Source organism: Myotis davidii, unplaced genomic scaffold, assembly GCF_000327345.1.
Source record: "Myotis davidii unplaced genomic scaffold, ASM32734v1 scaffold355, whole genome shotgun sequence".
Lineage (NCBI taxonomy): Eukaryota > Metazoa > Chordata > Mammalia > Chiroptera > Vespertilionidae > Myotis > Myotis davidii.
The window spans coordinates 1596153-1609788 of NW_006286818.1; the positions used below are offsets into that span (position 1 = coordinate 1596153).

General features: G+C 42.7%; 1 protein-coding gene across 1 annotated transcript in view; it reads right to left on the reverse strand.

Annotated features, from left to right (window-relative positions):
* Window positions 1-2319: 2319 nt before the first annotated feature.
* Window positions 2320-13636, reverse strand: part of ARCN1 (archain 1) — a 21699-nt gene continuing 10382 nt past the window's right edge. The window contains exons 7-10 of the mRNA XM_006758718.2: window positions 10792-10939; window positions 10389-10497; window positions 7024-7228; window positions 2320-4266 (exon numbers count right to left, since the gene is read on the reverse strand). Coding sequence (XP_006758781.1) covers window positions 4177-4266; window positions 7024-7228; window positions 10389-10497; window positions 10792-10939 — 552 coding nt within the window. The 3' untranslated portion in view covers window positions 2320-4176. The remainder of the gene's footprint in view (window positions 4267-7023; window positions 7229-10388; window positions 10498-10791; window positions 10940-13636) is intronic.

Here is a 13636-nt window from a genome sequence, read left to right on the forward strand (position 1 = left end):
CGGGGGCGGGGCCCGCTGAGTATGGAGGGAGAGCGTTTAGGCCCGCCTCACTCAGCAGTGGCTTGGCACATGGCCCACCCTGTCCCTCCTCCGATGGTTCACCTTCCAGACCGAACAGTGATTGCTCATCACAGCAAGTAACCCCTGGAGATACTAGTACACACCCTACCCAAAAGGTCTTTTCTGGCCTCTGGATCCTGAACTCAGGTACCATTAGTGAAGGTGTGACGCCCAGTAACCCCTCACCACATCCACGTTGGGGGGAAAGTCAAACCTTTTCAGCAGCTGCAAGGAGCTCTCTACTCAGCTTGTCCTCGGAATTACACAGCCCACTTCAACCTGAAGCTACATCCAAGCAGGGTGGGAGATTTGGGTCGGACAGAAACTGGTCTTGCCTACCTCCGTGGCTCCTGTAAGTTAGGACCTTCCTAACAAGCATTCATTTGGGAAAAAGAATGGGGAACAGGAGCTATTTCCATTTCTCTCATTGTCTGGAATTGGGAATGCCTTTTTCAAACAGCCCCTCTTTGGTAATCAGCCTTATCGCACTGCACCTATGGAAGCTTTCCAGAACGGACTAAGCCCTCAATAACCATGTAGCCCCTGTATAGGAAAAGCAAGGCCAAAAATTTCCTTTTAGGTGGGGGTAGTAGAAGTAACCCAAGATTCTAAAAACTGTCTGGTTGCTTATCTCTTGTGTTTGAGAGAGGGGCAACAGCTTCCTTTAGAAATGGAGTCTTCCCCTGGCCGGGTGGCTCAGTTAGTTGGAGCAATGTCCAATCCTAATATATAAAAAGCCAGGGGCTGTCATGACCTAAATGACCAGACAGACAACCAAACAGCAGGCTAGGGTCCTGGCCAGCACGGTGAGAGGTGGGGCACCTCCTCACACGACTGCTGGGCCTCTAGTGAATGAATAAGTGGAACAACAAACTTTCGCTAAAGAAATAATAATAAATCAATTTTTAAAAAAGGTACTCTCTCCCCTAAAGGCTTGCCTCCACATCACTATCTCCCCAGGGTAAATGAAACTGACACTTGTAGAGATGCTGTCTGCCCTTGGGTGAGAGCAATGCGTAGCAACCGGCCTCCTTGTGGACCTGCCAGATTGAAAGCTCTACAGCTGCAAATATATTCCCCAAAGCGAGCAGGGGAAAGGGTTACAGTGAAAGAGGTGCAGACTAAAGGGAGTGGATTCTGAATGTTTGCTTTCTTCTACAGTCTGTAAGACAAGCTCTATTCCTCAGCGGCCTTGAGACTCATGTGGAGTTATCACTAGTTATCGTTAACACTTGTCTACCTTAGAAAAAAAGTCTGTGTAGGTAATCACAGACATTGTTTCTAGTTAGAATATAATAAATTCCAACTAGGAGCAATGTCTGTAATTACCTTTTGGGTGGGGACTTTTTGTATTTTCTCCTGTCTTCCTCCAATGAGGCCTGCAAAAGGTGGACTTTTAAGAAACGCTATTCTATCTCAACCCTGGAAATCTCTCAGATCATACCCCATGAACAATTTCAAATTAATGGAGGACAGTTTCCCATGAGATGCACAAGCCAATAGATTTAGGGTTTGAAACTACTGTGAGCAACTGAGTAACATCTATTTAAAAAGAAACTCCTGACCACAATGGAGGTGTGCCCCTTACCTCTTTTTTGTGGAATTAAACCCGAGGGGGAACCACAAGCCTCCTCCATTAAGCATAACGCTCAGACCTAATTATTGTGCCAGTCTCCCTCACAAGAGGCCAAAAAGTGCGCTTATGCCATGGAGGGACTGACTGCCAGGCGGGGTATGGCATGGGTCTGGTATGCTTCGTTTCATTGGGTTAAAGTTACAATCTCAGAGCCAAGCCACATTTCAGCAACATTAGACCAGATACTTTCTAAGGGGAAAGAATTCAGAATCTTGGCTTTCAGAGGGAATTATCAACACCGCCCAAGGTGTTGACCTCACCCCTGCTACTTCTTACCAGTCTACTGGGGAGGGGAAGGCTTCACATATCACGAACTTTTATCTTTACAGATGAAGCCTCAGTTTCCTTATTCTACAGCTGCCGAAAGAATTAAGACCAAAAGTCCATGAGTAGTATTAGATTCATTCAAAAGCAACCCAAGTGCAGGAGATTCGAGTGCAAGGTGGAGAGGGTTAATGGGGGGAGGGGACATCTGTAATACTTTCAACAATAAATTAAAAGGCAATTAATACCCTCGGAGAATATTCCTCTTAAAAATATATACATCATTAATTTTTAATCTTAGATCCCATTACATTATCCTGAATCCACAAGCAGACACCAAAGCATAAGAGTCTAACAAATTCATTTTATAATACTATTTATTTGATTAAAGAATTTGACTTTTCTGTATACACTGGAATGTTATATTCCCTATGTATTTTACAGGGTTACAAAACATCTCTCATTTTAAATAATACCCCAAAAGTAATTTCAGAAAAAGTTTTTGTAAAACTAAACTTGACTTTAAAAAAATCATATGGACAAGCAACTCTCAAACAAAACTAGATTAATAAGATTTGCCTATTTAACTACATGACAAATTTCTTGCCCCAGGCCCTTCCCTAAAAACAAAAAAACACACAAACAAGAAAACCCAGGTGGAAACCAAGCTGGAGATAAGGTTCTTCCCTGCTGCGGTCAGGGGAAAGGGGAAAGGCCAGATGTTTCTTTGGCAAACAACTCCATCCGTGACCATTGGTGAGTGACTGCTTCGCTTCAAGTACAGCACACTCTCCGCCTCCGAGTGGGTGTGGCGCTCTCCACCAGCGGACAGTGCAGTCATCCAGTCCCCTGCCTCCTCCCACCTGTGGCTGCCACCCCCAGCAGCTACACCAACCCTTCTGGGCGCAATACTGAGCTAAAGGCCACAGATGGGCTGGCTGGTGTAGTCCTCTCAATTGAAAAAGTAATGGATAAGATGAGGCCAAGAAAAAACTACTACATGATGACACTCACTGGAAAAGACTTGGAAGAGGAAATGGATGGATTTCAGAGACAGGGACAGACAGGCTGGTGAAAAAAGGCTGGGCAGGCCAGAAGGAAGTGGGAGTAGATGCCAGCAACCTAACACATGCCAGTATAATCAGCTGCCTTTTGAAATGCTACAAACCTGGTGGCAATGCAGTCTCCTGGACAGGTTAGAGCCAATGGAATTGGCACAAGGACTCACTGAACCCACGCCTCCAAAATCATAACCTTGTCTCTGCTAGAAAAGGAAGGGCTGATGACACAGACAGCAGCCAGTAGGAAGGAGGTGGTGAGTCGGAGGAATATGGATGGATTACAAAGACCATGAGCTGTTATGTTTTAGCTGAAGTACCCAAAATGGGGAGAATGGAAAGCCTTGGTAGCACCCGCAGACATGTTGCCTGTGGCTGTGAAACCCCCACCTGGACACAATCACCCTCCTCCCAGACGTCTTTTAGTGGGGCTAGGTAGGCCATTTGAAACTGATTCTCAGCTGTCTTTAATAGTCACAGCACTTCTCTAAACTGCAGGGGCCAGCCTAAAAGGAAAACTTGTCAAAGGAGTGGAAGAATAAATGGATATAGAAAAAGAACATGAGATACCCTCATCTTTTAACTTCTAAACTCCAAACACCTTGAACAATTCACCTGTATAGTCTAAAAATCAAGACTGGATTAGATCAACTTGGTCTAGGAGTACCCAATAAATACAAACTTTTATACAGATGATCCCAGTGCTTGAATGTATAGAAAGAAAAAAACTGAAGATAAAGGAGTATGAAAGATTAAAATTTTCTGCAGAGAAAACTTTTTAAAAACAAAGTAAGTATGAAATATAACTATCTATACTTAGGGATTAAAATAAAGGAGCTGCCTAGGCCCAGGCAGAGAAGGTGCTGGTTGAACAGGGGGCATTCTCTGGAGCTTGCTTTCCTGCTGGCCAGTAAAATCTGCCAAAAAAATTAGCAGCCTTTCCCTTTCTGTTTGTGTCATTTCTTTGCCAAAGAATGTGTCTGTGACATGAAACACTGAGGGTGAGTTGAGGGTCCTTGAGCGCTGAGAACCGTGCATTATATTAGAAAAAAAGGGCCTCCAATGGCTTGTAGATTTGGGGAAAAAAATTCTTCAGCCACTGTTGGCTTCTTCTTTATTAATTTGAAAGTTTTCCTTTTCGGTTTCCTCTTCTTGGTATTACAGGATTTCATACTTATCCACCAGGAAAGTGGTCTCTGTGGAAAACCTTACTGGGCTGTTCCCATCCACCTGGGTCACTTTGGTTACCTAGGAAAACAAACAAAGAGTAAGGTAAAGCAGGAAGAGGAGTCTCCAAGGTGCTAACTGAATTCTCAGTTACAACAGATCACATTTCCTCCAAGCAGTACTAAAAGTGACTCAGAAGTGCCAAGAAACACACTTCACATCTGCAGCTTACAGCATCACTCTTCCCCATCAACGTGCTCAACCTGGCCCGACCAGCGTGGCTCAGTGGTTGAGCGTCAACCTATGAACCAGGAGGTCACAGTTTGATTCCCAGTCAGGGCACATGTGGGCTCGATCCCCAGTGTGGTTGTGCAGGAGGCAGCCGATCAATGATTCGCTCTCATCGTTTATGTTTCTACCCCCCTCTCTCTCCCTTCCTCTCTGAAATCAAGAGTGGCCACTGCCAGATAAAATCTATGAAGTTCATACACATTCTATCAGGATGCTCAATTAACATTTGACCCCAAATGAAATAATGTAACTCTTCAAAATTACTTCTTTGGCCGAAACCGGTTTGGCTCGGTGGATAGAGCGTCGGCTTGCGGACTGAAGGGTCCCAGGTTCGATTCCGGTCAAGGCGATGTACCTGGGTTGCAGGCACATCCCCAGTAGGAGATGTGCAGGAGGCAGCTGATCGATGTTTCTCTCTCATCGATGTTTCTAACTTTCTATCTCTCTCCCTTCCTCTCTGTAAAAAATTAATAAAATATTTAAAAAAAAATTACTTCTTTGATTTGTTTTCAAAATCTAACTAAGCTGGCTCTATCATACTTATTTTCTAGATATAGGTGGATCTTCCAAATGAGATAGACTTTTCTTTTTAGTGATAAAAAATGCCTAGTTTAATGAATTACCTGTAACAACGGTGCCTATAATGGCACCAACATAATACTTGAACTAGATATATATAAAAGCCTAAGCAACTGGAATGGCCAGTCACTATGATGCACACTGACCACCAGGGGGCAGACACTCAATGCAGGAGCTGCCCCCTGGTCTTCAATGCGCTCCCATAGCCAACTTCCTCCGGCTGGCCAACCTCCCATGGTCCCTCCCCCCGGGCTGGCCCCAGAGCTGGGACGGGAAACCAGGGGTGGGTGGTGGCAGATGTGGCCCCTTTCCCAGGGGGGACCAAGGGCCAGCTCCCTCCTCGGGGCCAGCGGCCAACCTCCCATGCCCCGTCCCTCCCCCTTGTCGGCAGGCCCTGATCCACAGTGGCGGCACGACAGCGTGGGAAGGGGGTGGGGGGTGGGAGGGTGGAATCATGCAGTGGTGAGGCGCCAACAATGACAGCATTGGCATCCGGCCCAGCTACCATCACCTCCTCTCCAGCCCAGCCCTGATCGACCTGGCCCCGATTGGCCCTGATCGCTTGGTCAGGCCTAGGGACTCCACCCCATGCATGGATTTTGTGCACTGGGCCTCTAATTGATTTATATTTTCTAATGAGGTTTTGAGAGGCCTATTATTCTGTCCTACTCTTCAAATGGTCCCAAACAGGAAAATGTACCCATTTCTATCTAATGTCTTGGGTTCAACAATGTGCACCCAATACTGAGGTACTTATGCCAATAACTGAGAAGGGAGAGGGAACTGCTCTTGGAATCATCCAACAGAGGAAATTAAAACTTCCTGAGCTCTTACAGGAGAGACAGAGACCATCTGGGAAGATAAGATAGTGCCAGAATAATAAGCAAATCAATGAGTCAGAGGGGAACACGATAATATAAACTGGGTCCCTGTAATGCAAATTCAAAAAATGGAGGAACAATGAGTTAAAAACAACTCAAAAGAACAGTTCACAAATTTCTATTGCTTTGCCTACCTAAAAGACAAGATCTGCAACAGAACTGGCTCATGATAATAAAGGGAAGTTGTGACATAAAAAATCCAAAAATTGTATCCATTTGTATTATAGAATCACTTTTAGTAATTTTGTCTTCTAAACAAAAAACTTTCATTCCTTGGGTTCAAACCAAATTATAATACAAAGGCATTATAAAATCAAGTTGGGTGTTCTGAAAAATAGATTTTAAGCCCAGCTGACGTGGCTCAGTGATTGAGCATTGACCTATGAAACAGGAGGTCACAGTTCAATTCCCAGTCAGGACACACGCTCGGGGTTGTGGGCTCATTCGCCAGTGTGGGGTATGCAGGAGGCAGCCAATCAATGATTCTCATCATTGATGTTTCTATCTCTGCCTTCCTCTCTGAAATCAATAAAAATACATTTTTTTTAAAAAAGATTTAAAAATATATAAATTAGCCCTAACCAGTTTGGCTCAATGGATAGAGCATTGGCCTGCGAACTTAAAGGTCCCAGGGTTGATTCTGGTCAAGGGCATGTACCTTGGTTGCAGGCACATCCCCAGTGGGGGGTGTGCAGGAGGCAGCTGATCGATGTTTCTCTCTCATCAATGTTTCTAACTCTCTATCCCTCTCCCTTCCTCTCTGTAAAAATCAATAAAATATGTATTTTTAAAAAAATAAAATATATGAATTATGTAAAAAATAGGCAATGAAGAGATATAAATCTTGCACAACCCATAGTTTTTAAATATGTATTTATATTCAGTGTCTTTACTTTGCCTGATCTAGAGAGGAAAACTGAGGTAAAGGAGATGAGAAATCTGGCCAAGATCATACAAGGAGTCAGCAATGGAATGGGCCGGGGACAACAGCTTTTCTGGTGTTCTGCTCTGACCACGAAGCCATGCTACATATATGGCATCTGTCTTACCACTTTCCCCATATAGGCTCTCCAGTAAAATGGGGTACCTGTATGTTACAGTAATTTTTTTTGGAGATGAAGGAGACTTGAACAGGAAAGAAGTCATTGGGCTGCCCAGCAATGCTGAACTCAAGGCTGCCACTCTTATTTTTGGCATCAATCACTGGTAGGCACCACTCCAAGGTATTTCGTCGACTGTCATGTCGATACTCTCCATCAAGCTCACCAATAACCGGTGCGCCAACACCAGATCTGTCATGAGAAACATCCATGTCAAGTTAGTTGTCCAGAGCTGGAAGAACTCTGCCAAGGAAAACCAGTCCCAAATTTGATTATGCTCCTCAAATTCTACCCACTTTTATAAGACCAGTTGTGAAAAGACCATTTTGTGCCAGAAAAAATTAGGTTCCCTAATAACTTCAAGAATCAAAAGTCCTGGCACCCAGGCTCTTGTTCATTCCCTTTGTAGATCCAGGTATACCACAGGTAATTGGCAAATATGCCTGTGGGCTGCTGCAACATGTGGACTAGATCTGAAGCTAACAGGGGATGACACTGACAAATGTATGAAGTGGGATGTATTTCTAACAATTCTGCACCAATGGTTTGTTGCTGTGTCAAGAAGGAATTTTAATAAAGGCAGCTCTCTGTACAGGTGACAATGGGGAAAGAACAGGCTGGTAATAGTGGGGGGAAACTTTAAACACCATTATGTAGTTGTTTAGAATGGAGTGAATCTTTGAGAGAATGTTTTCAAAATATTTTAGAATGTTTCCAAACTTACTGTATAATTGAAGCCAGTGACTTATTTGATTTACAATCCAGTAAGTGGACTTTGGTTGTTAAGTGAAAGACGATTACCCCCTGACAAAATTCGAATGGATGGGAGAAAGAGCTACAGTTATCTAATCTGCAAAAGAACTAGTTAGAATGTACTTTGCATCCCCACACATGGCTGACAGGCAGCGTCACCTACCCTTACACATTCTAAATTTACCATCTTTTAACTCACCAGGGACAGTCAATGCTTGTATTAGGGGCAGGGTAAATAATAGAGACAAAGAAAACTTTAGGGGTAATATAACACAATGAACTCTTCCCTATCAATTTTATGGCCCCAGTTGTATATATGGTCTTCTCTTTGCTCTGTTCCAATTCCGATACTGATTTCTAACTGGATCAGTTCTAGACAATAGGGTAAAATGTTGTTTAAGGGTCTCTGTTGGAGACTACTGAAAACTTGAGCGAAGACACAGGAAACCACCATAACCACAATTATAGGGTAGATGGAGAGGACTAAAAATAGTCTAGTAAAGTAATTCCTAACAAAACAAATCCCACACCTGTTACCCATGCCCAAGACCTACAATGCTACATCTATTGTTCTGAAAGAATAACCAAGTTGTGAAGAATAAGATGGTTACCCAATTAAAGGAGATACTGGTAATAAAGCATATTTTAAAAAATGGAAATAAGAATGACTAAAACCAGACCTCGCCATGTAAAGGCCTGAATTATCAAAAGGGAACAAAACTAAGTACCATTTTCTCTGCAACAATAACGAAGCAATACAACAGTGAAGATGCACTAAAAATACATTTACTGGGTGCTCATGGGGGCAGGGGGCTGAGAGGTAGAGGACAGGGCTGGGACTCACTGGTAAAGCAGTAAGAGTTTACACTCACTGGACATGCCGGGGAGGAGAGGAACCTAGACAGTAGGTCATTTAAGCGCACAAGAACAACTTCTGGGGATGATGGACATTTTCATTAGCTTAACTGTTGTGATTGTTTCATCACATGTCAAAACTTAATAAACTATACAATTTATATACATGTCAAAACTTAATAAACTATACAATTTAAATATGTGTAGTGTATCTACATATCAGACCTCAATAAAGCTGTTAAGAAATTTACTGAAATCAACATAGACTTGGTTTTACAGCAAGAATCAATCTTTAGCTGGAAGTTTAGAGAGAAAAATGAAAAAGAAAAATTCAGTCTTAGGACTAAATTTCTTTTTTTTAAAAAAAAATATATTTTATTGATTTTTTTTTACAGAGAGGAAGGGAGAGGGATAGAGAGTTAGAAACATCGATGAGAGAGAAACATCAATCAGCTGCCTCCTGCACACTCCCCACTGGGGATGTGCCCACAACCAAGGTACATGCCCTTGACTGGAATCGAACCTGGGACCTTTGAGTCCACAGGCAGACGCTCTATCCACTGAGCCAAACAGGTTAGGGCTAAATTTCTTTAAGAGTTACAAAACAGCCCTGGCTGGTTTGGCTCAGTGGATAGAGCGTCAGCCTGTGGACCGAAGGGTCCCGGGTTCGATTCTGGTCAGAGCACATGTCTGGGTTGTGGGCTCGATCCCCAGTAGGGGGTGTGTAGGTTGCAGCCAATCAATGATTCCTTCTCATCACTGATGTTTCTATCTCTTCCTTCTTTTCCCTTCCTCTCTGAAATCAATAAAAATATATTTAATAAAAAAAAAAAGAGTTACAAAACAAAACAGAAAGTGCACAGTGGCTAATCCTGGAATCTTCATTACAACCCGAACAAATTGAAACAGCTCTAGCACGGCAACCGGCTTTGCATGATTTGGTTTTCAAGTTAGCAGCTCCACACGCCTTTTAAAATGTACAGCTCAGGCCGAAACCGGTTTGGCTCAGTGGACGGAGCGTCGGCCTGCGCACTGAAGGGTCCCGGGTTTGATTCTGGTCGGGGGCATGTACCTGGGTTGCGGGCACATCCCCAGCAGGAGATATGCAGGAGGCGGCTGATCGATGTTTCTCTCTCATTGATGTTTCTAGCTCTCTGTCTCTCTCTCCCTTCCTCTCTGTAAAAAATCAATAAAATGTATTTAAAAAAAAAAAAAGTACAGCTCAGTACTCGCTTCGGCAGCACACATACTAGAAATTGGAACGATACAGAGGTTAGCATGGCCCTGCGCAAGGATGACACAAATTCGTGAAGCATTCCACATTAAAAAAATAAACAAATAAAATAAAGTGTACAGCTCAATGCATTGTGACAAAGGTCTGTAACCTTGTAAGCACCGTCACAATCAAGTCATAAAGCATTTCCATCATCCCCAACGTTACTTGTGGCCCTTTGCAGGCAAATGCCTTCTTCTAAAAAACACAAACGAACAAACAGACAAGCACCTTCTTCTTTACCTCCTGGTTTCTGTCCCAAGAGTATTTATTACCTTTTCAGAATGTCATATAAATGAAGCCATATGGCATGCAGCCTTTTTTATATCTGGCTTCTTTCACAACTGGTCTTATGAAGAAGCAAGTATCTTAGAATGACCAGCCAGCTAACTGTTGCTTCCAAAACAAGTTCCAAAAGACCAGCTCTATAAGCCCAATATAAGAAATAATTATGTGGGGGACACCACTTACGGGAGTGGGATGGTAATAACCACATCATTCAATTCTAAGTTATCTTCTTGTAGCTCGTATTCTATGTTGACATCACAGCCATTTCCACTCTCGGAAGGCCAGCAATTAACTGAGGAGAGAACAGAGCAGGCATACTAGAACATTAAAAAATGGGAGAGAAAAGTTCAGATGGCAAATCAAAGCTAACAGCTGTGGACCTTAAACATCTGAATGTAAACTATTTAAATAACAGTTTTGATATTAAAGCCACTAAAAAAAAATAAAGCTAATGACTAAAAAAACACAGTGCAGCAGGTCATTTTCTCAAAAAGGATTTTGTTACAATGGAGAGAAGAGTGTAAGCCAGGGCTATTTCTAGTTCTCAATGCAGACGAACTTGGTGGGACTAGCCAGAAGCACTTACTTGTCAGTGGAATAAAGGACTCCTCTGTGGTTTGTAGTCTCCACTTTAGCACCCCTACGTCACTATTGACTGGAAACGACTTCTCTGGATTCTTCAAGCCAATTAGAGATTCTGAGGTGAAAAGTTTTTTATCTACATTTGGATGGGTCTGAAATGAAAAGTGAGAGTTTCTGAGGCTTAGAGATAAGACAAAATAAATTTCCTCTGACCTTCCATGGCTCATAATAGAAACATCTCAAATAGGGTGCCTAAAACATTCCAATTCTTTTTTATTTTTTAAAAAAATATCTCCCTTGCCCTAACCAGTTTGGCTCAGTGGATAGAGTGTTGGCCTGTGGACTCAGGGGTCCCAGGTTCAACTTTGGTCAAGAGCATGTACCTTGGTTGCGGACACAACCCCAGTGGTAAAAAAATATATATATTTCCCTTTATTGCTTTTTAGAGAGAGAGGAAGGGAGAGGAGAGAAATGGAAATATCAGTGAGAGAGAAACATCATCGATCGGCTGCCTCCTGCATTCCCTCCCACCCCACAATGGGGATTGAGCCCACAGCCAAGGCATGTGCCCCAACCAGGAATCGAACTAGCAACCTCTTGGTCCATGGGTCAACGCTCAACCGCTGAACCACACCAGCCAGACCAATTCTTTTTTTTCTTTTTAATATATATTTGTATTGATTTTACAGAGAGGAAGTAAGAGGGATAGAGTTAGAAACATCCACAAGAGAAACATCGATGAGTTGCCTCCTGCATGCCCCCCTACTGGGGATCAAGTCTGAAACCAATGTACATGCCCTTGACCAGAATTGAACCCAGGACCTTTTGGTCCTCTGGCAGACGCTCCATCCACTGAGTGAAACTGGTCAGGGCTCTTTTTGATTTTAAAGAAAGATTTCACTTCCTTAAAGATTTTTAAGATTTAAGACATTTTAAAAGTATTTTTTTAAAAAGTGACTTCAACTCTTAAGCCATTTTATTTGCACCTAAACAAGTTAATAATTTTGTAATTGAGGAAGTCCTTTCCAGAAATACTTCACAGGGAGCAGCCTCATGGTGGGGTAAGCTTGCCAAGTAGAAGACTAAGGCTTGCCCTGGCTGGTGTGGCTCAGTTGGTTGGGCATCAGCCCTTGTGCACTCAAAGGTCCAAGGTTAGATTCTTGGTCAGGGCACATGCCCAGGTTGCAGCTCAATCCCTAGTAGGGGCCATGCAGGAGGCAGCCGATCAATGTTTCTCTCACATTGATATTTCTCTCTCTCTCTCTCTCCCTAAAATCAGAAAAATATATTAAAAAACAAACATACAAACAAAACTAAGGGTCACACGTTGATCAGCTGCCTGGGTCACATAGCAGTCCTGGCTTTATACTAAAGAGGCAAGAGAGGAAAAAGCTCTGTGGAAAGTTTTGTTGAAATCTTGCCCAGAGCACTAAACTCAGGCCAAGTAAGATGGTCTAATCTTTTAAAAAGAAGTCATACCCCTGGCTGGTTTGGCTCAGTGGACAGAGCATCAGCCTGTGGCCCAAAGGGTCTGGGTTTGATTCTGGTCAAGAGCACGTACCTTGGTTATAGGCTCGTCCCTGGCCCAAGCCCAGATGGGGCTCATGCAGGAGGCAACCAATTAATGTGTCTCTCTCACATTGAGGCTTCTCTCTATCTTTCCCTCTCTCTTCCACTCTCCCAAAAAATCAAAGGAAAAACATCCTCAGGTATGATTACAACAACAAAATAAAATAAAAAGAAGTCATATTAGGAGAAAAAAGGAAAAATAACTTTTGGGTAACAACCTACATGTATTTTAAGAGCCAGCAAAACTGGTGTCAAATAATAGAAGCACTACTTCAGAACACAAAGTTGACAACAACTATAATAATATAAAGGACATCACATACCCATTCAGGTAGGTGGGACATGCACATTTATTTCATAAAGATTTTATGCCATTAGACACTGCCCTTCAGATAACAAAACAAGCACTGGTAGTTAAAACAGGGCAGAAAGAGTAAATTTGGTATCATAATCTGTTTTAATAAAATACTTCCTTATTAAGCTTAAAGACTTTTTAAGAAACACACACTGTATTTCAAGTAATATCCTAAATAATTTTATTTTTTTTTAATATATTTTATTGATTTTTCACAGAGAGGAAGGGAGAGAGATAGAGAGTTAGAAACATCGATGAGAGAGATATATCGGTCAGCTGCCTCCTGCACATCTCCCACTGGGGATGTGCCGGCAACCCAGGTATATGCCCTCGACCGGAATCGAACCTGGGACCTTTCAGTCCGCAGGCCGACGCTCTATCCACTGAGCCAAACAGGTTTCGGCTATTCTTTACATAACAGTAACAGATAAGTGTCTCTTTGCACCTTTGTTAGTATGAAGCCATTTATTAGATTGTACTTTTTATTAGATTTTAAAATGACTTTCCATTCAATTCCAACATTAAAAGGCCATTTTAACACAGCTGCTGTAAAAAAATAAAATAGCTGAGACCGGTTTGGCTCAGTGGATAGAGCGTTGGCCTGCGGACTGAAAGGCCCCAGGTTCGATTCCGGTCAAGGGCATGTACCTTGGTTGTGGGCACATCCCCAGTGGGGGGTGTGCAGGAGGCAGCTGGTCGATGTTTCTCTCCCATCGATGTTTCTAACTCTTTATCCCTCTACCTTCCTCTCTGTAAAAAATCAATAAAATATATTTTTTTAAAATGTAGACAAGTATCACATGATCTCACTCACATGTGGAATCTAATAAACTGATAAACAAAACAGATCTAGAGACACAGAAACATGGAATAGACAGCGGAATCTCAGAGGGGAGGGGAGTTGCGGGGTGAGTGGAGTGAGGAC